General features: G+C 50.6%; 8 protein-coding genes across 8 annotated transcripts; 4 read left to right on the top strand and 4 right to left on the bottom strand.

Moving 5' to 3' along the window:
- Positions 1 to 285: 285 nt before the first annotated feature.
- Positions 286 to 1,139, top strand: T069G_08562 (chromosome segregation protein spc25 domain-containing protein; the record flags this gene model as incomplete). The annotated part of the gene is made up of 2 exons (XM_056175772.1): positions 286 to 514; positions 592 to 1,139. The coding sequence occupies 2 exons, from the start codon at positions 286 to 288 to the stop codon at positions 1,137 to 1,139; spliced, it is 777 nt and encodes a 258-aa protein (XP_056026721.1).
- A 413-nt stretch (positions 1,140 to 1,552) lies between these two features.
- On the top strand, positions 1,553 to 1,930 carry T069G_08561 (mitotic-spindle organizing gamma-tubulin ring associated domain-containing protein; the record flags this gene model as incomplete). Its single annotated transcript, XM_056175771.1, has 3 exons — positions 1,553 to 1,624; positions 1,691 to 1,768; positions 1,850 to 1,930. 3 exons carry the CDS (start codon positions 1,553 to 1,555, stop codon positions 1,928 to 1,930), a joined length of 231 nt encoding a protein of 76 aa, XP_056026720.1.
- Positions 1,931 to 2,570: 640 nt separating this feature from the next.
- T069G_08560 (CHY zinc finger domain-containing protein) lies at positions 2,571 to 4,507 on the bottom strand (the record flags this gene model as incomplete). The annotated part of the gene is made up of 4 exons (XM_056175770.1): positions 2,571 to 2,881; positions 2,930 to 3,064; positions 3,116 to 3,395; positions 3,452 to 4,507. The coding sequence occupies 4 exons, from the start codon at positions 4,505 to 4,507 to the stop codon at positions 2,571 to 2,573; spliced, it is 1,782 nt and encodes a 593-aa protein (XP_056026719.1).
- Positions 4,508 to 5,649: 1,142 nt separating this feature from the next.
- T069G_08559 (dolichyl-phosphate-mannose-protein mannosyltransferase domain-containing protein) lies at positions 5,650 to 8,144 on the top strand (the record flags this gene model as incomplete). Its single annotated transcript, XM_056175769.1, has 5 exons — positions 5,650 to 5,781; positions 5,851 to 5,981; positions 6,060 to 6,612; positions 6,669 to 7,431; positions 7,501 to 8,144. 5 exons carry the CDS (start codon positions 5,650 to 5,652, stop codon positions 8,142 to 8,144), a joined length of 2,223 nt encoding a protein of 740 aa, XP_056026718.1.
- Positions 8,145 to 8,778: 634 nt separating this feature from the next.
- On the bottom strand, positions 8,779 to 9,543 carry T069G_08558 (ras family domain-containing protein; the record flags this gene model as incomplete). The annotated part of the gene is made up of 1 exon (XM_056175768.1): positions 8,779 to 9,543. One exon carries the CDS (start codon positions 9,541 to 9,543, stop codon positions 8,779 to 8,781), a length of 765 nt encoding a protein of 254 aa, XP_056026717.1.
- Positions 9,544 to 12,304: 2,761 nt separating this feature from the next.
- T069G_08557 (plasma-membrane choline transporter domain-containing protein) lies at positions 12,305 to 13,972 on the top strand (the record flags this gene model as incomplete). The annotated part of the gene is made up of 1 exon (XM_056175767.1): positions 12,305 to 13,972. One exon carries the CDS (start codon positions 12,305 to 12,307, stop codon positions 13,970 to 13,972), a length of 1,668 nt encoding a protein of 555 aa, XP_056026716.1.
- Positions 13,973 to 15,133: 1,161 nt separating this feature from the next.
- T069G_08556 (uncharacterized protein) lies at positions 15,134 to 18,389 on the bottom strand (the record flags this gene model as incomplete). Its single annotated transcript, XM_056175766.1, has 5 exons — positions 15,134 to 16,159; positions 16,223 to 16,784; positions 16,839 to 17,848; positions 17,904 to 18,038; positions 18,096 to 18,389. The coding sequence occupies 5 exons, from the start codon at positions 18,387 to 18,389 to the stop codon at positions 15,134 to 15,136; spliced, it is 3,027 nt and encodes a 1,008-aa protein (XP_056026715.1).
- Positions 18,390 to 20,308: 1,919 nt separating this feature from the next.
- T069G_08555 (AMP-binding enzyme domain-containing protein) lies at positions 20,309 to 22,564 on the bottom strand (the record flags this gene model as incomplete). Its single annotated transcript, XM_056175765.1, has 3 exons — positions 20,309 to 20,408; positions 20,468 to 22,055; positions 22,135 to 22,564. 3 exons carry the CDS (start codon positions 22,562 to 22,564, stop codon positions 20,309 to 20,311), a joined length of 2,118 nt encoding a protein of 705 aa, XP_056026714.1.
- Between the last annotated feature and the right edge of the window lie 2,375 nt (positions 22,565 to 24,939).

The following is a 24,939-nucleotide window of genomic DNA, read 5'->3' as shown; positions in this document are numbered from 1 at the left end:
TTCAAGAAAAATAAATAAATGCTCAGCCCTCTTCCTTCACTGAGCATGTCACGACAGACTGACTTGCTTGAGATTTGAGTTCTTGAATTTGAGCCACGTGACTGGGCCTGCGCTCTGATTTTGCGCCACACTTACCTATGTCGACCCAGCAACGTGCTTTTTGGGTAAACACCACCAGCCGGAGCTCTAGAACCGACCAAACAGCGTTTTTGCTTTGCTTCATCCCACCTACAACTCTCTGCGAGCAGAAGCCCAGAAAATAAGACGAGTAGACACACACACACAATGGCTGCCGGCTTCGATCCATCAATGTCAATTGGCCCTGGCCGCCAGACCATGGCCCCCGTTGGCCCCTCCGCCGCCGACACGCTGCCCAGCATCGACTTTGGGTTCGACGATTTGCGCGAGCGCATGGCCAAGTTTACAGCTAAATTCGATGCCTTTATTGAGCAAGGCCGCAAGCGTGTCTTGGAGGAGCGCAATCAATTCCGCGTCAACATGGCCGAGCTTCAAGGTATGCGCTGGTGCAAAAATGCCATATAAATCTGGATACCATCTATGAACAAGAGACTAACTCCCCCTTCCCCGCAGAGGATGAACGCATGCGACGGAGAGATATTGAAATCGCCCAAGTCAAAATGTCAACGTACCAGCAAACCATTGAGAAGGAAGAAGCCGAGAAGCGCGAAATGGAAGGCTCGATATCCTCGCTCGCCGCCCAGCGCGACAGCCACATCGCCGCGCGCGACAGCCTCAAGGCCCAGATTGCAGAGACCCAAGCTGAGATAGACTCTCGACTGGCCGCCCAACGCGCCTACATGAAGCAGAAGGAGGCGCAGCTACGGTACAACGTCCCCGAGCTGGACTTTTGGATCACAAACCTGTGTCTACGGATTGAGGGCGCGGGAAAAGACGACCGGCTCAAGTTTGTGTACACGCATATTGACGAGAAAAACTGGGAGCGCGAAGCGTGGTTCGAGCTGGTGACTAGCTCGAGGGACTACGATGTGAAGCATTGCAGGCCTAAACTGGAGCGTGAGAGCGTCGAGAGGGTGCTGGATAAGGTCAACGAGTCGAGGGAACTGGTTGTGCTGCTGAAGGGAATGAGAGAGCTGTTTGTGGAGGCCGTAAAGTCCTGAGTCACGGGGGAGGGAAGTTTGATTGTTACGATGATATGTGTGCTAGATACCCGCAGCTGATGATTTACATGATGTATATGGACACTGAACTTTGTTTTCTTCTCTCGCGTAGTTTCAAGAATCGACATCCAATGCCACAGGAACGTGACGAGTTTTACAAAATGAACCAATGATTATGTACCTCGAGCTGCAATATAAAGACGAAGCCACTGACTTACCTCCCGCATACCTAACGCTGGTCTTGATCCTCACCAGCCACATGTGCAAATCGCTAACAGGCGCTGCAAAGCCGCTGTCAAGCTTAGCTGCAGCGCGTCAACGCCCCACTAAGCCAGACATTCATACAACACCTGAACCCAGGCCAAACATCCTCCCAGCATCTAAACCAACGTCTTCAAAATCAGCCCGTCGCCATGCCCAAACCCGACAAACACGTCGCGGCCTCCCAAGCCGTCGACATTCTCGAAGAAATCTCAACCATGCTAGTACGCATCTCACTCCACCAAGAAAAAGAAAAGAAAACATCAGTGCTAATCTTCCCCTCCAACTAGAACTGCCACATGGACCGCCGCATGTTGTCCACATGCATCTCATTAATCGAACAAGGCGTCCATCCCGAATCTCTCGTGGTAAGCAAGCAAACCCCCGGTTTCTTTTGAATGTGACCGTCGTTTCAAACTATCGCGTAATTATTAACGGCTCCTCTTTAGCAAGTCATCAAGGAGCTGCGTGAGATTGCCGATGACACGCGCCGGGAACAGCAAGAGGCCGCCGCCGCTAATAATCGGTGAAGCCTTTCACTTTCACCACATTCGCGCATGCAACCGTTTTTCGCCTCATCCCGCTAGGTTAACCTTTTGCAATTGGTGTTCTTCTATCTGATTTTTGCTTGATATGATATTTGAGCTGGGATTTTCATCTGTTATTCATGGCGCTTAGGGCGTTTACAAATACTATATTATCACTTTGGACGACTATTACTGTACATGGTAAATATTAAATTGATGGAGCGTTGCCCCAATGACACTCCCAATTTCCATATGCAAAAGTGACCTCTTCCCTTTTTTCCTCCCAATAGTCCAACTTTTTCTGTCGATGCAATGCCCATATCAGCGCCATGCCGTCGTACTAATTTAAAGAAACTCCTCCAAAGCAAACATATGATACGAAATAAAAGAAGGAAAAGGAAGACAAAAAATAGAGACATAGAAGGAACAATGGGAAAAAGAAACAAAATACATGGTATCCCAAAACTAGAGAAGAAAAAGAAAAGAATAACAACCAAAAAGCTCATGCATTTGCCAAACTCCACTCCATAGGATGCCCCTTGTGGATGGCAAGTATTTTCGTATGTCGTCATGCCTCATTAACAACCTCCATGTGCTCTCACAAACCTGAAAGCTTCCTTACTCAAGCCGCAGGTCTGAGTCGTTACCTGTGTCCAATCAAATTGAACTCATCCTCTTCTTCCTCCTCGTCCTCATCTGCGTCGTGGGCATCGTCATCAGTCGATTCATCAGAATCGTACTCATCTTCGCTTGATTCATCTTCTTCATCCTCGCCACTTCTCCAGAAGCCCAAGATGTCATCGTCAGACTCTCCGTCCACTTCGAGAACGGCAGCCTGTGGTATATCCATCATCATATGAGAAGGCGACATGGATCGGGCATATCTTTCGAGTATGCGTGATGGAGGCTCTGGTGCATTGGAAGAATGTCGCCGCCTGTTGGGCGCCCGCGCGCCTGTCGTGATTGAGATCCGTCGAGCCCCAGGTACCGCTTCTTCTGAACCAGCCTCCCGTGCGGCCTGAGACTGATCACCAGCTGCCGGCTGGAGCGACTCGGCATTCTGCCCCAAGATCTGCAACTCTACCGTGTTATATGACCGACATATCGAGCATTTAAGTCCAAGCCAGTGATATGCCACTGTGCTTCTGGCAGAGCAATCGTTGCACAGAATTTTGGCCTTGGTGTCACGGAAATCCGGTGGCATTGGCTGGCTTAGGATGGCCAGATCCAAATTGCGAAACTGCGTTTCCATATTCATGAGGCTCTTGTTGCAAATTGGGCATTTGTACGAGGCCCGAGTGTGCTGCTCATAACATTTCTTGTGTATGCTATGGCCACACACCATGAAGACAACCCGTTTTGGCGATGTAAACATGTACTCGCCACAAATCGGACAGTCACAGTCTGTTGATCGCTCGATACACTTGTGCGAGCTCTCAATGGATGTGGTGATACATGCTCGACATGTCTACGATGCTGTTTAGCCGCGGAACATAAAGAAAAGGGGAAGTGAACTGAACTCACTTTGCAATGGAAGAAGTCCTTTCCCAGCCCCATGCCCCGACGACATATTCCACAGTCATTGCAATGATAGATGGGCTTATTGGCCCGATTCTCCCAGAGCTTACAGATGTTACAGTAATACTGCGCTGACACCACACCGCAGTTACTGCAGACCTCAGACGCCTTTTGCGGTGTGGCACAGAGCATGCAAAGCATATTCTTTGTATCCTTGCGGATCAGCGTGTGGTCCTCGTGTATGTCATGGCAAAAACGACAGGTATACCACTTTTTGCAAGTGGAACACTGCAACTTCACGTTCCGCTCATAGTGCTCACATCCTAGCGGGCCTCGAGTTTCAGTAAGCGAAGCAGCCGAGTGTGTTGGAGTTGTTGTGCTTGGTGTCCTGGAGTGTCGAACAGGAGCGTAGGTCGGAGCTATGTCGCTGTCACTCAAGACAAACGTCTCCTTGACTGACGGCTCTCCAATCAATTGATTCTGCCAGTACTTGAGCGACTCCAGAGGTCCGACAGGGCTGGCAAGCTCCCATGTCTGGCCGATGGAGCCGTCATCCGAATCGCTTTTGGCAAGAGGCGAGCCGGCGATCACGGAGGCACGATAGCCCTCCAACAGGGTATCGTGCATGAGCCTGGCCTTTTCATTAGATGGGATCTCCCGAGCGTTGATCTCCTGGATGCGGGAACGCAGCTCTCGCATACCGTCGTCCTCGGGAATGGGGCCATTCTTAGTGGGCGCATTTCTGGGCGGTGTTATTGGGAAGCCAAGATGGTCAAGCAGAGGTCCGTGACCCGTGGCTGGTCCGGCCGGGACTTCTTCCACGATCGTCTCCTGGGTGGAGGAGCTCAAAGGCCGGGAGCGTCGTTGCTCAGGCGATACATCGGGCGATGCATCGGGCCCCTGCTGCCCGACATCGTCGGCGTCGTCAGAATCGTGGACGGCGTCGGGCGGAACTACTGGCGTCTCTTCATCGCCGGCCAACGTTGCACGGGAGATCTCGGAAAAGCGGCGAGCCTGTCGCAGCACAGGGTTGATGATGAACTCGGAGACAAGGGAAGGCATTTGGCTTGCTTGCGTCTGGCGCAACCGCAGCGCCTGCCGCTGAGGCGCAGCTGAAGACGGGGGATGCTTTTTAAGATTAGGATGAGGCTACCCAGCTCATACAAGTACCGTGGAAAGGGCGGTGATAGCAGGGAATTTAATTAGAAGGAATGGAAGAAAAGAAGCACGAAACTGAAACGGGGGGGTTCCCACGCAAGGTCAAGTTCGACGGCAGCCAAAACTGTTCATCTGGCGAGGGTGTTTCATCTGTTTGGCTGACCAGAGCAAAAACCGAAGGAGAATAAGAGGATGGCCAGAGTTCGGCGAGATGTTGGAAAGACACTGGCCACCGTTGTTCGGCAAGGATGACATAAGGCATTGGACGGATTAGTATTCTAGTATGAGTACGGACTACCTAACCTTATGGTGAGCCACTGATGTGCTGACTGTGGTCTCAGACGCTTGCATGTGATTGCTCCAATTGAATCATGTTGGGTGAGACTTTCAAGGCCGCTTTAGTGCGTGTTTTAGCGCTTTCATCTGAGTACATGTACCAATAGTGAACAATAGCGTCGAAATATTAGCTGCTCCATCCCTGTGGCTCAACCAACATTGAAACCGCTCAGCTGTTGACCTGCTGTTGTACTTGCTGTGGCTGGTGGACGGGAGCAGCCAAAAGCCGGCGCAGGTACGTACCGGCCCGGCGTTTTCCAAGAATGGCACTAGCCACGCGGCTGAGCACTTCTGGGCTGGAGGGGATTGCAAGGTGGCCAATATTCCTAGAGCTGAACCAGGGGGGTTTTTTAGAAGCTGTCGTATTCTTGGAATCCCGACGCAAACAGCAATATCCACCACAAACACCTCCTTTGTCCTCCATTTCGTTTCCCTCTCCTGAGCCGGGCTTGGCCATCAGGATTGTTTCTCCTTTTCTTGTCGACGGTGCCAGCATCGTCGTCGTTGATGTTCTACTATCTTTGAGTCTGTCCAACTCGTCCAGTCATTACAAATTGTGCCGCAGCCTGCTTCTGTTGGAGCTAGCTGGTCGCCTCTCCCCTTTTTCTCTTCCGACCTCACATCTCGAAAATCCGTTCAACCACTCCAATTGATTCTTTTTCACCTCCATTTACCAGTTCCCGGGGGAACAGGAAGTTTTCTTTCAAACCATGGCTGCCGACAAGGCCGTCCTCGCCTCCGGCGCTGACCAGGGCGAAGGCTTGAGGCTGCGACAGGTGGCTTCGCAAGCCGCGCCCGGGCCCATTGTCCAGCCTGAGGACAAGAAGAAGCTGGCAAAGAAGGTATTGATATAATCAGCGAGAGCCGGCGGACTTAATTGCGTGCAAGCATCGGACTGACAGCGGTTGCAGGAGAAATCTCTCTTTGAAGTGCTTGCAGACTTGGAGTCCATCCTTGCCCCGCTGATCTTCACAGCCGTTGCCATCTTCACTCGATTGTGGAAGATTGGCATTAGCGATATCGTCACTTGGGATGAGGCTCAGTACGTAACCCTTGTCGCCATGTGCCTGAGAGACGTGCTAGAGTGGAACGAGTTTTACTGACTTGTGACTCTTTACAGTTTTGGCAAGTTTGGAAGCTACTATATCAAACATGAATACTACTTCGACGTCCACCCTCCGCTCGGAAAGATGCTGGTAGGCCTCTCCGGAGTCCTCGCCGGCTACAACGGATCCTTCGAATTCAAGTCTGGCGAGAAATACCCCGAAGATGTCAACTATACATTTATGCGAGCCTTTAATGCCGCCTTTGGCATTGCTTGTATCCCCATGGCCTACTTTACTGCCAAGGAGCTGAAACTGACCCGACCTGCCGTCTGGTTTGTTACCCTGATGGTCCTCTGCGAGAACTCTTACACCACCATCAGCCGCTTCATCCTCCTCGACTCCATGCTTCTTTGTGGAACCTTTGCTACCACTCTTTGCTGGGCCAAGTTCCACAACCAGCGTCACAACAGCTTCGAGCCCGAATGGTTCTTTTGGCTCTTCATGACGGGTGTGAGCATCGGATGCGTTTGCAGTGTTAAGCTCGTCGGTCTGTTTGTCACTGCCCTGGTTGGTCTTTACACAATTGAGGATCTGTGGAGAAAGTATGGCGACAGAAAGATGCCTATTGTAAGTAACCCTCTCGCTATGCCAGTACGGATCGCCATTCGCTTACACTTTTGCAGCCTGTCCTTGCCGCCCACTTCTCTGCTCGCGTCGTGGGCCTCATTGTTGTTCCTTTCCTCATCTACATGATCTCCTTTGCCCTGCACTTTGCCATTCTCGACTCCACCGGTCCTGGTGATGCCCAGATGAGCTCCCTGTTCCAGGCCAACCTGAAGGGAACCGAAGTCGGCAAGAATAGCCCCCTGGAGATTGCCATCGGATCTCGTGCCACCATCAAGAACATGGGTTATGGTGGTGGTCTTCTTCACTCTCACGTCCAGACCTATCCTGAGGGATCTGGCCAGCAGCAGGTTACTTGCTACCACCACAAGGATGCCAACAACGACTGGTTCTTTTACCCCAACCGCTTCGAAGCCGATTACGATGCCGAGTCCCCCGACCTCCGATTCATTGGTGATGGATCCGTCATTCGTCTCATTCACGCCCAGACTGGCCGCAACCTGCACTCTCACGAGATCGATGCCCCCGTCACCAAGTCCCACCGCGAAGTGTCCAGCTATGGCAACCTCACTGTTGGTGATGACAAGGACCACTGGCGCATCGAGGTCGTCCGAGACACGGCATCCCGCGATCGCAGCAGAATCCGCACTCTCACGACTGCCTTCCGCCTTAAGCACACTGCACTGGGCTGCTACCTCCGCGCTGGAAACGTCAACCTTCCTCAGTGGGGTTTCAAGCAGATTGAGGTTACTTGCGACAAGCAAAACAACCCTCGCGACACTTACACTCACTGGAACGTTGAGGCTCACTGGAACGACAAGCGTGAGTGAACGATTACTCTTTACTCTTATTCTAGCATTTTAAGCATGACTGACTCTCTTGATCTTTTAGTGCCTGCCAGCGACCCCGGCGTTTACAAGTCGCCCTTTATCCACGATTTTATCCACCTCAACGTTGCCATGATGACTTCCAACAACGCCCTGGTGCCGGATCCCGACAAGCAGGATGACTTGGCCTCTCAGTGGTGGCAGTGGCCCATCCTGAACGTCGGCCTTCGCATGTGCGGCTGGGATGACAACATTGTCAAGTACTTCCTTCTTGGTAACCCGTTCGTCTATTGGGTTTCCACCGCCTCTCTCGGCCTTGTCGCTCTTGTTGTGGCGTGGTACATTGTGCGATGGCAGCGCGGATTCAAGGAGCTCAACAACTTCGAGATCGAGCAGATTCACTACGCCGGCATCTACCCCGTCATTGGCTGGTTCTTACACTACCTTCCCTTTGTCATCATGGCGCGTGTTACCTACGTTCACCACTACTATCCTGCTCTGTACTTTGCCATCCTCTCCCTGGGCTTCCTTGTTGACTGGGTCCTGAGGAACCGTAATGCTGTTGTCCAGAGTGTCATCTATGGCGTCCTGTACTCTGTCATTATTGGACTTTACGTCCTGTTCATCCCCATCTGCTGGGGTATGACTGGAAGCAACCAGCAGTACTCATACCTGAAGTGGTTTGACAACTGGCGCATCAGCGATTAAACAGTATTTCCGACTAGCCAACTCAACACACCATGGTGGCGAACATATACTTTTAACCCGTGTTCATCATCATAGGAATTTTTTTTTTATCTTGGGGGTAGATGGATGAGTGGATGGTGGTCGAGGGAGGCTGCTTATTGTTAAACAACCAAAAAAACACTCGCGCACACTCTGTAAGATTTGTAAAGACGTGGGAGGTGTATGGAGATTTCTCACATTAATGAAGAAAAAAGACACGGGTAGGGTAGGAAGGATTTTGCAAGTCATATAAAAAGATGATATGGGAAAAAAGGGTTGGCGGAAAATACTATACACCGCATTTAATGCAAGACATATATCTCCCCAATTTTGCCATTGCCATTGCCCGGTGCAGAAAGAAAGCGTCATTTGGCTTCGCGTCTGCCAGTTATGTTGTGCATTCTACTACTATTATACAGTGCCATGCTGCCAGTTACTTTGATATGGATGTCATCAAGGGCTCTCGGACTTATAGTCGTGTAAATGATGAAAGCCCATCGGGTATCTTGTCTTGTCTTGTCGACTTTCCTTCCTCTTTGTTCCTCCCCGTGCGCACACGACTTTCGCTTACGATTCGAATTATACAGAAAAGAGAACTGAAAAAGAAAAACCCGTCTCAACAACATCCACCTCCTGATTTAGCGGCGTCGGTAGACAATTTCACTTGCCGGTTCCCGCCAGCGCCGGGACCTTTGACGCCAGACCTCCTGTCGTTTAGATTGTACTTGCCGGCCTGGATGTTCTGGTATATCCTCTCGGCGACCCTCATAAAGGCCTTCTCAACGTTCTCGCCGCTCTTGGCGCTCGTCTCGACGTATTCAAGGATGCCATTGCGCCTGGCCCACTCTTCCGCTTCCTCCCGCGTGACCTCTCGCTTGTTGTCCTCCTGCTGCGTCAAATCGGCCTTGTTGCCGACCAGGACAATGACAATGTCCGGCTCGGCAATCTGGCGAAGATCATTCAGCCAGTCGGTAACGTGCTGAAAGGTGGCCTTGCGCGACAGGTCGAAGACGAGCAGCGCACCGCTTGCGCCGCGGAAATATGATCTCGTGACGGACTTGTACGTCTCCTGGCCGGCTGTGTCCCACAGACTGAGCTTCATATGCTTCTGGGGGATGCCGCTGGTGTCGCGCCGGGGCTCCGGAAGGCCTGCGGGGGACGAGGGTTCGTCTGGAGAGGACAGGGACGGGATGGGGCCGGCGGGAGTGTGAGGAGGGCCGACGGGGACGATGCGGGAGCCGAATTCGACGCCGATTGTGACGTCGTGGTGCGCGGAGAAGCGGCCTTCGCAGAGGCGGATGGTGAGACTAGATTTGCCGCATCCTGAGTCGCCGATGCAGACTAGCTTGGCGATGTAGTCCCACGGAGCTGATGAGGACATGGGGAGGAGAGGAGCGTGGCAATGCGCACGAGGTTAGGTAATAGAGAGGTGAGATGGAAGAGGGAGTTGGAGAGAGAAGAAAGCAACGGAGAGAGATGGGGGGGAGAGGCGTCGGAGGGTTCAAAGAACGAAGGTCTAGAGTTGGAATTTGGTTGGAGGTGGTCGCAGATGTAGGTGTAATTGATCCAAGTGGGTTTGATTTGAGGCTGGAGCTGCGATTAGCGGCACGTGCGCCGGTGCGATCTAAAGGCGGCTTTAAGACCTGGACAAAGAAATACAAGGATGGCTGAGAGATGGAGATATAGAGAGAGATAAGGCTCAGAGGTGGTAGAAAGAGAGGTTGGTGGTTTAAAGAGAGGGAGAACACAATCACCAGACACTCGATTACACAGGAATAGAAAGAAATACAGGAAAAGAAGAGGGCAGCGGTTTGCAAGGCAGGTGACGATGGGCTCTGCCTTGTGTGGGATGAGATGGACATGGGGCTGTCACGGGCCAGCACAAGGTGTGTGACCCGACCCGCGAAAAAGCTGGAGAAGAGGGAATTGGGGGCCGGACTTTGAATCGGGATTTTGGAGAGGTATTTTGCAGGCAGACGCTGCTGTTGGAGAACATCTACTAATGCAGGAAGAGGGTATTTTGGCAGTTTCAATATGGACAAAGGGATACCCAGCAGGCAGACTGAGCAGATGGAACATGGAAGTGTTATCGGTGACGCAAGAAGGCGATAACGGCATCATGACGGGGACCCTTGACTAGCGGTATTTGGTAACTGATGCTACAGGCAAGGTACCGCATCTGCTAGCGCACGCACTGAGCAGCCGGGGCTCGTGTCAGCAGCAGCACTAACGGCAATTAAGTTCCTCCCATGTATTGCGTCTTAGAGGTGGACAATAGCATGACATGACTACCGCTAGGTCCTAGTACAAGTTGGCCACCAAGGTTCAGGTCAGCGCCCATGCCGGTACATGGACGGACCGTCGTAGGCAGCCATGTGCGCAGCTGGTGTACAGGTACGGATGCATGATGTGCAGTTGGGCTGCTGTCAACTGCGATTCGGTTTGTGCTAGCTGCCTTTTTCTTTCACGGTACACGGTCCATAACACGGTTCATGCTGCGTCTTACCTGAGTAAAGTACTCCGTACAACCTGGTACGACGTTGGAGCCTCGGGTTCTGCGCCTCCGCTGCCCGTCGAAGTCGGGGCCTGGATCCAGCATGAAGCCTCATTGCCTAAGATAGGTATTTGTTTATATACAGGTAGTACAGAGCAGGAATTCCATTTTCTTCTTGGATGATTTGATTTCTTCTCTCTCTACCTTTTCTTGCTCTTCCTTCATACCTTATTTGTTATCACTGTACAGCATCTACTAAGTCATCAGCTCCCTCGGTGACCGGGGGGTCAAATGACGGCACGCTGCCCTTGTGCTCACCCAACCAAAAAGGTCCCCAGGTACTCCGCAGGTACCAGTACCCATCTCGGCAGGCAGCGCACCGCATGCGGACCTCCTTATCACTAGCAGTCATCACCTGTGGCTCTGTGAGGCGCTGACCGCCAGCAACCTTAGGCTCCTTAGCCAGCAAAGGACGCCCACCTGTACTCCAGGCATTCACTAAGTTTTGGTCTATCGAGGTCACCAAACCGACTCATCCGCCCTGTGTCGCCTGACCTCAGCTCTTTTTCTCCTCTGCTTTTTACTTCATACAGTCTTTGTTGCTCAATCAAGCATCCACCATACATTACTCATACCTCGCCATGGTGTAATATTTTTTTTCCGTCTTTGATTCTTAGTCTTTGTTTTCTTGGGCTATTATTCTCCCTGTTGTATGCAAGGGAGAGCCGCCTAACTTCTTTGCTGCCTTTTCCAAGCGTCGTTCGTCATCGCCCATCATCCTGCTTTAGAGTTTCATCGCATCTCCGCTCCAACAAACACAAAAAGATCGACAAAAGTGCCGCAACGCAGCTGCAGTTCGCCAGACATCGAGTGTGACAACCGTGCCAAACCACTTATCGTGGGGGCGGCGGTAGGTGAAGGGGCATCATGTTTTCCGAGTGTGCGTGACGACATCGAGCCGTATAAGCCTGCGTGCGTCTGATGAAGCTGCTGCTAATCCATTCTCCTAGACGCCTCGAGATTTCTCGCGCAGTCCCAGTCGAGGCTGTCGAACTTTGGCCAAGCAGACACCGACAACTCGTCCCGGCAAAACGACTGGTCATCATCTCGCCCAACCCGACCCTATCGAGACGCCGGCCGAGGGAATGGGGGCCAGAGATCACTTCTTGGAAGAGGCTATGGCGGGAACCCATATCAGAATGGTGGTGGAGGAGCCGGTGGTGGCTCGCGCTTCGGCCAGCTTGCGTTTGGATCTCGCATAACAGCTGCGCAAGACGCACCCCTGTTTCACAGCACGCTGGACGAGTTTCGAGAGGAGGACGACGAAGAGGAGCGCGACAGGGAAGCTGCTGATCTCTTTGCACTCCAGAGGTCACGAAGGGTGGCCGCCGCTAGCAAGCTGGCCGACAGCGTCGAGTCTGACGCAAATAGTCGAGGGTCGCTCGAAGAGAGCTCGAGGCAGTTTGACCATCCATATCGCGCCCAGGGTTTCGGCCGGGGCATCAAGAGCAGTTGGAACGGAACGAGGAGCTCACATCATACAACAGTCGCAAAGAATACACCGCTAGAAGAGGAGGAAGCCGAAGAGGTCGATCACGATAGCAGGGATGGCGAAAGCGATCGCAGCAGCGGTCGCCATAGGGGGAATATGGTTGATGTCGGGCTTGATTCACAGGAGGACGCCGACGATGATCCTCCAGAATCTCTTTTGGAAGAGCCAACCGATAACAGCCCCCCAGCTTTCCAACGATTCAAAGACCCGTCGGGACGAACGCCGCTGCTGGAAAGATCGGCGAGAAGCGACACTGACATGGACAGCACGCGACATACAGAACCTCCGGAGGCTGACCCAGCTCCCTCAGGAAACGCCTTTGTCGAGGGAGAGATATTCAGACACGACCCTTTCTTCGCGTGGATATTCTTAATCAGTCTCGCCGGGATGATGTCAACCTTTGTCCTGGTGTGGCTCAATACTACTCCTAAGAAGAGCCCTGTTGGAGACACGATTTATACGACACTACAGAAATCCTTCAATATGCTTGCCGTCGATACCGTGGTGGCAGTATTAGTGTCATTTGTATGGTTGGCAGCGCTGCGGTCCTTTGTTCGGCCGCTGGTTACTGTTATCCTGGTCGCTGTGCCGGCCATTATGTTTTCATTTTCTATTTTCTCCTTTGCGTCGTCTTTCAAAGGGCGGACGCACGGGACAAGCTTTCAGGACGTCGTCATGAGATGGACCGCCATCGTCCCGGGAGCTTCGTGCATCCTATGGCTCTGGCTTGTCGTCAAGGGCCGAAGAGCGATTCAGCAGGCCATTGAAATTCTTCAATTTTCCTCCAAGATTCTGGCACAAAACCCAGGTCTCTTATTAGTCGGCTTTGGATGCCTGGCCTTGATTGTTGTCTGGACCTGGATTTGGCTGGCCATGTTTACCCGTGTCTTTATGGGTGGCTATTTCTCAAAGTCGTTGGTTCGGTTTGTGATTCAATTCTCCAGCTGGTGGCTCGGCGCCGCATTTGTCTTCATGTATATGTGGACGCTCTCTGTCATCAACGCGGTGCATCGAGCGGCGACTGCGGCGACCGTCTCCCAGTGGTACTTTCATCGCAATGCAGGCCCTGCCACGCCTTCAAAGGAAATCGTCATGGCTGCTTTGGGCCACGGCGTGACCACAATCTTTGGCAGCATTTGTGAATCAACGCTTCTGTCTCTCCTTATCAGAGCACCATTGATTTTCCTGCCCAGGAGGCTAGGTGCAATCATCACAAACATCGCTTCGTTCTGGATACCGACGCCTATTGTGGCTCTCACAAACCCTCTCACAATTACCTTTGCAGCCATTCATTCTCAAGGCCTAGCCACGTCTGCTAGAGGTCTTGATCAAATGGAATTTGTATCACCTGCAATCCCTACTACCACACTGACACCAAGGGCGTTGCGTCTACGCGGTCAGGCGAACGGCCTTTTGCCCTACCGACTGGCCAAGTTGCTCCTGGTTGCCACGCGATTGATTATGGCTACTGGGCTGGGATTTGCGGGCTGGGTGATTACCGCAAAGCAACTGCGGATCCAGCTCCCAGACGGTGTGGGCGTGCGAGGATCAGCGTATGCATACGTGGTTGGCATGATGGCCAGTTTCATTGGCTACTCGGTTATGGGCGCAATGGAGGGCATTCTTAGCGGAATTGTCGACGCGGTTCTGATATGTTATGGAAGCGAGCGACGGATGGAGAGAGGCCATGGACGATTCTGTCTCGAAGCGGCATATCTGTTTGGAGAGCGGCGAGGAACCGGCGAGGATCTCGGATATGAGTAAACAAGCTCACGCTGGGCCCGCTCTGTATGTTGATGGATTCTGGATTTTTGGCACGCCTGCTCTTTTTATTTTTCTCTTTTGTTTTGATTGTTTTTTTTTGTTCCCTATTAGCTATTGCTCATTGCTGCGGGTTTTGAACTTGATTGAATGGGATGATAGATTGGTAGAGCTGATTTGGATTATCGGGACTCAAAAAAGGCCATGCAGTGGAGATGTTGTTACGGCAAGCTCCAAGGGGGATAGGACAGCAATGATATTTTCCCAATGTGAATTTTCTCTGCCTTTTATGTACCTGCTACACTTGACGTGTTGTCTTACGATGGAACTTGTAATGTTGCAATCCTGTATGAATCTCTGTTCAAGGAGAGAAGTGCGTTGTGGTTAGTTGGTTGCAAAGAGTAAATTGATAGTGTCGAGTAAGACATGTTAATTCCATGAACGGTTAGACACTTTGGCCGAGTGGTTAAGGCGATGCCCTGCTATCAACAGGTATCATAGGCATTGTGTTCGCACGCGCAGGTTCGAATCCTGCAGGTGTCGTTTCTTTTTTGGACTTTTTTCTTTCTTGCTGCATAGTCTTTTTTCACCTAGTCAAATCTCACGTAGCATTTGTCTCCAATACAACTCTTTCAAGGAAATTGTACTCAATCTTTTTTTGTTCTGAAACTTAATTTGCTATATGGACTAGGAAGCTCTTCGCCTCTCACGATGCTTAACATTGGAGACAGCTTCATGAACTGTCTATCTCTCGCGGGTTTTTGTACAAAGAAGCGTCATTGGTCTAGGGGTTAGGATTCAACTCTTCCATTAACTTGAAAAGTTGAGGCCCGGATTCGAGTTCCGGATGACGCAGTGCTTTTATTTTTGTAATTCGCTCTTTTTTTGCACTCCCCCAGGATGAATTAGGCAAGTCAGTGTATTGGAGTATTTAGCCAAGTATCGTAAGTTGAATTGTTTTCTCAATCCTGCGATAGGGCTAGTATTTCAGTTCTAGTTCCTTCTATTTCACAGCATACATGTCGAGATGCCAACTATTATTTTGAGCAGATATATTCAGGTTTGTTTATAAGTTGCCCTAGCTATCGGGCCTGTATTAGATATTTTAATTGTATGTATGTGTGCTTGTATATGCTACAGAATTCCTCAACTTCGAGGCTTCTTTTATTCATCAGCCTCCTTAGGCAGTTCCTCGTAAGCAAACCCGCAGTCCACTTCATTAAGTATCAGCTCTGCCTTAGATTGAACAAGATCATCCCGGTCGCCTTCTGCCAGGAGCTCTATATCCAGATCTCGTGCCTTGTTCATAGCGTGTATGACTTTCAGTCGGGCATCTGGCTCCCCAGGGTCTCGAAGCTTTCGCACAGAGCGGCTCAGCTGGCCCCGGCTTGCAGCGATGCTCTGTCTCTGATTTCTCTCGAAATAGCTGAGTAAATGGCCTGCGGGGTCTTCGTTTAGGTGTGCCTCTCGACGGAAGAGACCCGTAGAGGCATATTCTGGCCCTTGTACGGCGCCAATGGTAGGATTAGGGTCAATAACAAGCTGCTTCGTGTCTAGATAGATTCGCTTCACCAGGTCGGCAATGTGCATGTCATCGTCATCATTAACATTGTTCGGGTTGTCTGGATCTCGGTATGGAGGCTCTGGTTCGGGGTGCGGTATAAACGGCGTGGGACGTCGAAGCGGCCGGTCCACGCCTGGGATCCTGATGAAGTGTGCCTCTGGCTCGTCTTCTTTATCTATAGAAAACAGAAACACCCGACCAGTCGCATCTCCAACGACCATTTTCCGGAAATCGGGCGAAAAGGCACCGCAGGAAATGGGACCAGGTGCTTCCAAGATAGTCCGTATATATGGTCGGTGTTTCTTGCGCACGTTCCAGACCATGACGGTTCCATCGCTGGAACCTGTGTAGAATCGATCTAGGTTGTTCCCCCAAGCTGTAAACTTGACTCCAGTGTCTTCCTTCTCTCGGTCATGGTAGTATTCGTCCAGAGGACGGCCATGCTGTAGAATATGCACAGGGTTGTCTCCTTGCGCCGTGTCCCAGACGTATACTTTGCCGTCTGTGCACCCCGCAGTCACATATGCATGTTTAAACGAGTTCGGCATAAAGGTCAGCTCGTTGATGTCTGACGCAAAACAGTCAAGGTTATGGTATTCGGAAAACCCGCCCTCTTGCTGGGGACTCTGAGGACTCCGGGGGCTCCGGGGGCTCTGGGGACTTGGGTCATCTTGTTTGGAAATAAGGACGGTTTGCTTTCCGAACAAATGGATCTGAGTTCGCACCTTCTTCTCAGACTGAGAAGAGGGAGAGGTTGCGGCAATGAATCTCGGTAATGTGGGATGCCAGGCCACTTCAAAGAAGTTGGCAGTTGTAGCAGTTGTGATAGGAATTCGCTGATTCAGCTTCGCATTCCAAAGAGTAATCTCTCCCGAGTTCTGTTTATCGAAGGGGATGTCGTGGTCATCTCCTGAGAAGCTCCGAGGAGAATATCCTACAGCAAGCAGATGCTGGCTTGTCGAGTCACGGCCCCACTGCATTGTTGCTGGGAAATATGCCCACTTATCGGAGCCGTCGGCGTCAGTCCGAGTACATGAAAAGGAGACGTAAGGGCTGTTCGCAATGTCATTCATGTTGATTGTGTATATCCGAATGGCCTCTGTAGGAACATCGGCCGCAGTAGCAACTCGTCCAGAGCCGTCCTTGGCCACGGAGACAAAATTTACGTTGCCGCCAAAGTACCAGGTGGCTAACGCAGTCATGTTGCTGCCAGATTCATCAACCTTCCACACCTTGACCGTTTTGTCGAAACTGGAGGTGAATGCCAGCCCTAGAACGCTATCGTAATCAGAGCATACAACCGACGAATACAGCCATGGGTCCTGGCTTTCACGCATGGCCGTCGTGGAGTTTTCTCCCTTTTCGACGAGTGGCCGTGGGATTCGGTGGTCAGGAAACGCCTTAAGCTGCCCCAGCTTTGTCGAGCAAAGGAGTAAATTGCCCGGCTTATTATACTGCTGATTATGGCTATCCGAGTGTGCAGTTGTGCCGCACAAAACATTGTCATCCGGGATCCAAGTTGTCGTCGCAATGTCTCCGGCACAGTTTGTGTACTCTGCGACCAAGTCCAAGCTGTCCTCGTGCGCCTTGCGAAACTCGTTTTGAAAGTTTTCATACTGGCGCATATGGGCAAATCCTCGGTTTCCTACCATCTCGCGAGCTAAAAGCAAGGATGATAGTCGACTGGCACGTCTCTTCTCCTGTTGCGAGCGAGATCCATTCGCTCTAGGGTCAAGACTCAGGATCTGAACTCGGCTTGGCGGCACTGCTTTGCCCGCAAGCAGATCCGAACAGTAATTGCGTACATCTTCGACCGTCCGGTGAGGCAAACTGTTATTAACAATTGACGGAACATTGAACTGATGGCAGAGCCGCGCCAAATGTTCAGGGGTCGCAGGATATCCCACGGGAAGATACATTGAGAAGCATGCCATGATTTGCCGAATTTCGTCAGACGTAAAGTCCACATGATAGACAGCTGGGCTCTTCAGCTCTTCCTTGAGCTCGCGGTATAAGCGATCAGCACCTTTGACAATGAGTTCGCGATCTGATGCTGATTGGTAAGGCCGGTGATCGAGGTCAAACCATGTATTTGAGGATGGGCCGCATTTGGTCGGCTCCCACCGACTCCCATATCTTGTTCTAGGAGTATTATCTTGTCTTTTTGGTATTGAGGTTTTCGGTTGTTTAGCGGCTATCTTTTTTATTTCTGGCGGAACCTGTTTAAATCTGGCAAGAAGTTGCTCCTTCAGCGGGGGGTAAGGGGACGTGTAGCTGCTCGAACTTGGCGCTTTTATAGGGGCGACACGATATTCCTTAAGCATCATGTCAGTTATATCCAACTTGGTTGTCTGTTCTTATTCCACTTACAGGTCTCTCAGATAGCTCTGTAACGATTATTTTGGCCTTTGTAGCAGTCCATTCATCATCGGCCGGCAGCTTGTAGTCGTTGTTTTCATCTAATCGGGAGACAAAGAGCGGATCCTTGGCAAACATGGAAACGGCCTGTGCCCTTTGTTAATTGTGTGCTCAATGCAGCCCAATCTTTAGAATATTGCATACCTTTATCGCAATTTCATCAAGTATGTACTCGGAAGCTGGCAGGTCCCTCAGCGCCCGGCTCACATAAGGAGAGACCTGTTTGCCAGCCCAATTAAAGTCAACACGCCTCCTCTTTGGCGGCGGCCCTTCATCCTGAGAATCATTCTGCCGCCGCTGCGCATGGGGAAGAGTATGTTGCTGCTGTTCGTTTCCGTTTCCGTTTGTGATTGCGATATGGCTTGGTGGCGGCGATGGCGTTTCAGTCAGGTCGATGACCATGGGCCTGGAAGGAGGAGAGGTAAGCACGAGGCTCATGGAGACGACCGGCTCGCCAGCCTCGGGCGGGCATCTCAAGCAAACCAAATAGATTCTCTGGCACTTTAAACGCGGCTGAGGATATCAACTTACCCCATCGCGTGCCCACACGTTCAAGCTGCTTAGATTGTTCTTAAACAAGGGATACGTAAGGATGGGGCTCTTAAAACACGTCTAGAGGGGAACTAATAATAAGTGGGTCACGTGCTATACCTTATGTAATATATAAACACAGCTATTATCTCTTAGCAACTTACTAGGTATATAAAGCTTCTTAGAAAGTATAAAGGGGTTAAACAAAGGGAAAAGATAAAATTTAAAAGTGTTAGCGTGGTTTAATTATTATATTTCTTGATAATATAGGTTAGGAGTGTAATATATATATATATATATATAATACTATGGTGTATGTCAAAATTAACACTGTAAAATATACCCATTAGACTTCAACTCTAGAATTAATTTCAGCTCAGCTTAATTGATTTCCACTGGATTTTATAATTAGACCAAGCGTCTCTTTGTTAAACGCGTGTATGATATCATTTGTCGCGCTTTAAGCAAATGCGCGCGTTGAGCTCCCGCCCGTTAATATAACCTCTCAATGAGCAAACAAGCTCTAATTCTACTACTAAGCTAAACAAAAATGGTCCGATACACTTGTTAGAAACAAAGCATTTTACATCAACATTTCTTGTGTTTGACAAGTCGAAAGCAAAGCTGATATCGCATACAACCCCCGTTGCGATCTGAGATCTGTGCATCCATTTAGATTGCGATCGCGATCGCGACACGCATGATAAGCCCGCCAGATGCAAGATATTAATTGCCGGTTAAAGGGACAATGCAGGTCCCACGCAGCCTATAAAAAGAGGCACTCCGACTTTTATCACACCTGTAATTAAATCTTTCAAAAGGTCTAAAGAGCCATATTAATCGTGCACAGTGCATGTAACCTCCAATCCTAATTGTGTCAACACCATCTCTGCGGCTTGTTCGGGTGGTATCACCTTTTTTTTGCAACAGGCCATCGATAGAAAAGCTTTAATCTACCATGGGGTAGTCGTATTGTACCTTGCGTTATTAAAGCATCGATAAGATCTTAGGCAAATAGGAAGCAAGGGGAGCAAGCTCGAAATGTAAATTGAATTACGCATTCTCCGTGCACTGTCTATGGGTAACGACATAAGCAACGCATGCACTATGTAAAATGAATGTTATAATAAATAGTATATTATAACTTGCCTTCGAGCTTAGTAACATTCTAATTAAGACATTTATAAGTAATTATAACAGTTACATTAGGTAATATGCGTGTATAATTTCTTATTACTTATTTATAAATAATGGTTTTATTTGCTTTCTAGGTTAGGCATCTACGAAGTGACATATTGGAAGAACCAGCTCCACATATGTCTTCAGCTCAAAGGCGCCTCGCTCTCTTGCATGACATTATAGTTGGACAGCCTCGTGAGCTGAAGCATGCAATTCGCAACTGACTAGGTATACAGCTATTGGCTGCGTTTGAACATACTCAACCTTGACCGCAAGTGGATTCCAGGCCGTCTTGGTTGCATAGCCACTCATATTAAATTATCGAACTTGTTTACAGCATCTGGATGACCAAGTCCGAAAAGCATCATAAAGAAGAAAAGACCCCCTTTATTAATGTATCTTTGATTCCTTCTCGTCTGTTTTATATTCATAACTCTTTCGCACAGACAGGTAAAACACCCCCCAAAAAAGGAAGCTTGGCCGCCGTACTTTGCTGCAAATACACACACACACTCCACATTCTTTACCGCCCACGGCTATAAGCTAACAGATAACCGTAACTGATAACTAGCTATATATCCAAACATTAAAAACCCAAAGAAAAATTCGCTCAGCAACAAACATCATGCCTGTTCATTTATCTATTCTTACAACTTGGCAGGGCCAGTCTCGGCGTTAATCTCCTCGTACATCTTGTCGATCTGAGCACGGAAGGCCTTGGCAGTTTGAGGCCGCTTCAGCTTAAGACTGTTGTTCATGTTAGCGGCTGAGTTTTGCGGTTGATTACTTTTTGCGGTTGTACTTACGTGGGTGTGAACAGCTCGTTCTGGATGCTAAAGGGCTCAATGTCAAGATAGACACCGCGAACACGCTCAAAGCTGTTGAACTTTTGCTTCTGCGCAATCTTGTTGAGCACCTTGAGGAACTCTGCCTTCACCTTGGGGTGGTTGGCAGCCTCCTTGAGGGCCGGCAGGTCAGCGGCCGTGACAGTCTCACCAAGGACCTTGCTGGCAAAAGGTGGGAAGTTCTCCAGGTCGATGCCAAAGATACCGACGAGTGTAGACTCCTTGGGGTCGCCGTGGACATAGGCCATTGCGATCAAGTTGGTGTTGCCCAAGTAGACGTTCTCGATACGCTCAGGAGAGATGTATTCACCCTGGGACAGCTTGAGAACGTTCTTCTTGCGGTCAATGATCTTGAAGCGACCCATCTTGTCAATCTCAGCGATATCACCGGTGTGGAACCATCCATCGGACTCAATGGCCTTCTTGGTCTCCTCCTCGTTCTTGTAGTACTCGCGGAAAATGCATGGGCCTCGGAGAAGAAGCTCACCGCGAGGGTTGGGCTTGTCATCGACGGTGTAGTCAAACTCGGGCACGGACTCGAGGCAGAGTTCGACACAGCCAGTTGGGGGTCCGATGTTGCCGAGACTGAAGTCTCCCGGAATCTGAACGGTACCGACGGCGTATGATTCGGTCATACCAAAACCCTGATAAAAGTTGTTGCCAAAAGCAGCGCGGAGGAACTCTTGAACATCAGGATCCAGCTGTGCGCTGCCGCTGATCATGGAGTGGGCCCTATCCAAGCCCACGGCAGCCCTGACCTTGGGGGTCCAGATACGGTCGTACAGGAAATGCGTGTTGTTCGCCTTACCTGGTGGCAGACGCATGCTGGCCTTCTTGGTGTTGATGACCTGGCGAGACAGGGCTCCCCTGGTACCCTCGGCCTCGATGGTGGCGGTTCGGATTGCCGAGTTGAAGCGGTTGAACAAGCGGGGCACAGAAATGAAACCGGTGGGCTTGAGAATCTTCATGTCGTCGACTAGGCCTAGGATATCGCCACGGAAGAAACCAATGCTGGCACCCTCGGACAAGGCAACTTGATCAACCATTCTGCCGTAGATGTGAGCAAGAGGCAGATAGGACATGTGAACGTCCTTTTCAGTCACCGCACCCTGCAGGCGGCTGGAAGAGATGGCAGAAACGGCATTGCCGTGAGTGATGACAACACCCTTCGGCGCACCAGTGGTTCCCGAGGTGTAGTTGATTGTGCAGAGATCGTCCCACTTGGCCGGGCGCATGGGGCGGCCAGACTTGGCGCCAATCTCCTCAACCTCCTTGAAAGAGTAGATCTTGATGCCGTGCTGAGAAGCAATGTCGTTCAGGACAGCGCCCTTGGTCAGACCCTTTTGCTCGCCTTGCTCCAGCTCGTCAAGGGAGACGATCAGCTTGAGGGATGGGATTCGAGGGGCCAACTTCAAGAGAGTCGGGATATGAGGCAGGGAGCAGACGATACAGGCGAGTTCGGCGTGGTTGATGATATACTCGGAAGTGTCCGGACCAAGAGTATCATAGAGTGATACGGTATAGAGAGCCTGCGACGCAAGAGCAAGATCTACAAATCGAGATTGTGTTAGTTGGAGATCTGTAGTGGGCATTGGGAGAGCGCGGGGAATCGCGCAAGGTTGGCCTACCGGTGATTTGCCATTCAGCGCGGTTCTGAGACCACAGTCCAACGGGATACTTGTCCAGGGTGTGCCCAATACTCTTGTGGATTTCGACGAGACCGGCTCCCAAGTTCTTGCGACGCTCGGCCACCTCGCCATACGTCTCCCACTCATATGTGTCTGCCCATGATTGCGTGCTGGGGTTCCAGAGACGGGTGCCGAGGCAGCGCTTGCTGGGGCGCTTCTTGACGGCGTTTTCGAACAGATCGTGGACCGATTGGATCTCGGGGTTGAACGTGGTCAGGAGCGGGCCATCCCCAATCTTGTGATGGCGGTAGATGGCGGTACGACCGGGCCGTTCTGTGCCTGCGATGGCAACACCGTGAGGAGCGCCGGGCGCAGGCGGAGTTGTCAGGCTCTTGATGTACGCCGCCGTGTCCTTGGTAGCCAGTGCCATTGTGTCGAAGGGGGATGAACTAGTGGCTGACCGCGTGTTGATATTTTACAGCTTTAAAGGAAAGGGTCCGCAACGCTCGCGATGCCTACGAGAATTGACCAGACAAAGTGAAAGGGAGGGAAGATTAGGCGACGTGTAAGGCCTGGGGAGGGAAAAAAGAAAAGGCGAGGATGGTTGCAAGGGAAAGGAAAAAAAGAAATATGGCGATGAGGTCGGGAGGTGGAGGTTTAACCAAAGTCATGGGCTGCTGAAAGGGACGGCCGAGGTTCGCGGGGCCTCGGCAGCCCCAGATTTGGGATTTGGTCCATGTACATGGCCTGCGCTCAGCGTCCAATGCTGTGGCCCAGCCCGCCAAATCGCAGAAGCCGTATAGGTACATGCGCGTTGCTAGCGCTGTGTCGGAGTGCCTAAACCGCTAGCGGCCAGCCCCCAACGAAATCCACTGAGGCGTCCCACCCGCGGAGTTTACAGCAGAGTTCTGCCCGTCACAGCAGTGGCAGAGCGCTATCCACGGGGCTCGGAAAGACTCAACTCCATCAAATGTCATTTCAATGGTTGCGTCCTGGTAGTACGAATATTACTTGTACATGTATGCCGGCGGCTGACAATCAAGGTTCTCACGGCGGCCGGCTAGCCGTCAGCATCTGGCCGTCAGAAACGTAGTTGATAAGATGGATCAAATAGGAGCTCGTCGATATGGCTTTTGTTGAGAAATAGGCCTTAGGGCGAGATAGACAAGAGCTGACACGCTGCACCCATGCATATTTGAACCTAGATAGAGGTAGTATGTACTGGTGCGGCGTTGATTATTTTTTTAACTGTCTTCTAGTAATACAATTACCCAGCCCGGCTATCCTGGGTAGCTGTAGGAGTTCACAGTTTAAGGACTTTGTTGTCAAGTGTGGACTCTAATGTAGCAGAACGTCCTAGCATGGCCGGCTACTAGATTTGTCAAACAAAAAGCAACATTGAGGCCGACGCGAATTGAAAGGTGATGAACGAAGATTGGCGGCTTACTTGTACTTGTAGTGCAATACCGTCAAGGCACGTAAGCACGCATCATCCCATCGTGACGGAAAAGCGTATCCGTACGAGTACATACATACAAACTCCGTCGCACAAGCAGTTGAAAAGTCCGGGATCCCGTAGTGACGTCGGCTGTTTCGGGGAATAATAACCACTCAGTGGCGACTCTTGTGTTCCAACGCAGGCGAGCCGGATGCTATTTTGTCTCTCCGTCAACCTCGCTGTACTTGTATCATTTCTACCCCAATCAACTCAATTCTACCCGTATATCAACAAATACGCAGACTCTCGCAAAAGCCAACGGAATCCGGGGCACATCTGGGGAGACTCGCAGCTTGGCTCATCCGCTAAAGCACGGCGGTGGGCCTCGGTCCAGGGCACTCTCCCAGCGCCCCGGCCAATCACGCCGCTGCTATTCCATATAGCGTCTCGTTTCGGCATGTGAAACTCGAGCTCAGAGGCAAGAACTTGCGGACGGCGTTCTGCAAAAGGCTACTTCGCCCGGATGAATTGACCCTTCGATTTGGAGCTTGAAACGTGTCCTGTTACGGAGTAGTGCCGGTGGTTATTGGGACGCAAGCTCGGAAGTACAAAGTCGATAACTTCTCCGCTCTCTCTCTTTTCCCCGCGTTGTCGCACAGACTGAGAGCCGAGGCCATCACCACACTGCGTTGCTTATTAAGCATCATTCTGGAGTAAGAGATGGAACTCAAGTCGGACAAGTATTGATACTAAATTCGACTACGATGATTTTTGATACAGCTCATGCGACAAGCAAAATTTCCTTGTTGAATTATCTCAACGTGATAACTTGTACTGTACCATATGGGGATTAAAAGAGAATTTCAGCTGCAGAGTCAGTAGTACATTTAGTCGTACTGGCTCAAACATGTATTGCTCAACTACAGAGATATGAGCCGCCGCCATAATACCTGTATACCTATATATGTATATTTTACAGGAATTCAACAAGCACTGCTACTGCTTTAACGTTTCATCAAATTCCTACAAGAGCGTGATTCTAGCTATGCTATTCGATTGCTATTCTTATTTTAAAATACAGTAGATCTGAGCACACGTCAAGATCTGTAGTGTGCTCTTTCACGTTCTGCACATCCATCTCGATCTGAGACTATATCACGATGCAGCTTCGCCTCAAGATACCAAACCCGTCACATTATATACGCACAATGCCTATTCCGGCTCAAACAATTGAACAAAACGCTCATCGCTTTCCTTCTGCGCATGTTCTCATTCCACCCTGAGCAGGCTCCCAACCCGCCCTTTTTTCGTCTCCCTTCAGCCAGTAATTCTACATGTCTCAGACATTCCGCAGACGCGTACGAGTG

Source organism: Trichoderma breve, chromosome 5 (assembly GCF_028502605.1).
Source record: "Trichoderma breve strain T069 chromosome 5, whole genome shotgun sequence".
NCBI classification, from domain to species: Eukaryota; Fungi; Ascomycota; class Sordariomycetes; order Hypocreales; family Hypocreaceae; genus Trichoderma; species Trichoderma breve.
This window is presented reverse-complemented; position numbering and strand designations above follow the sequence as displayed.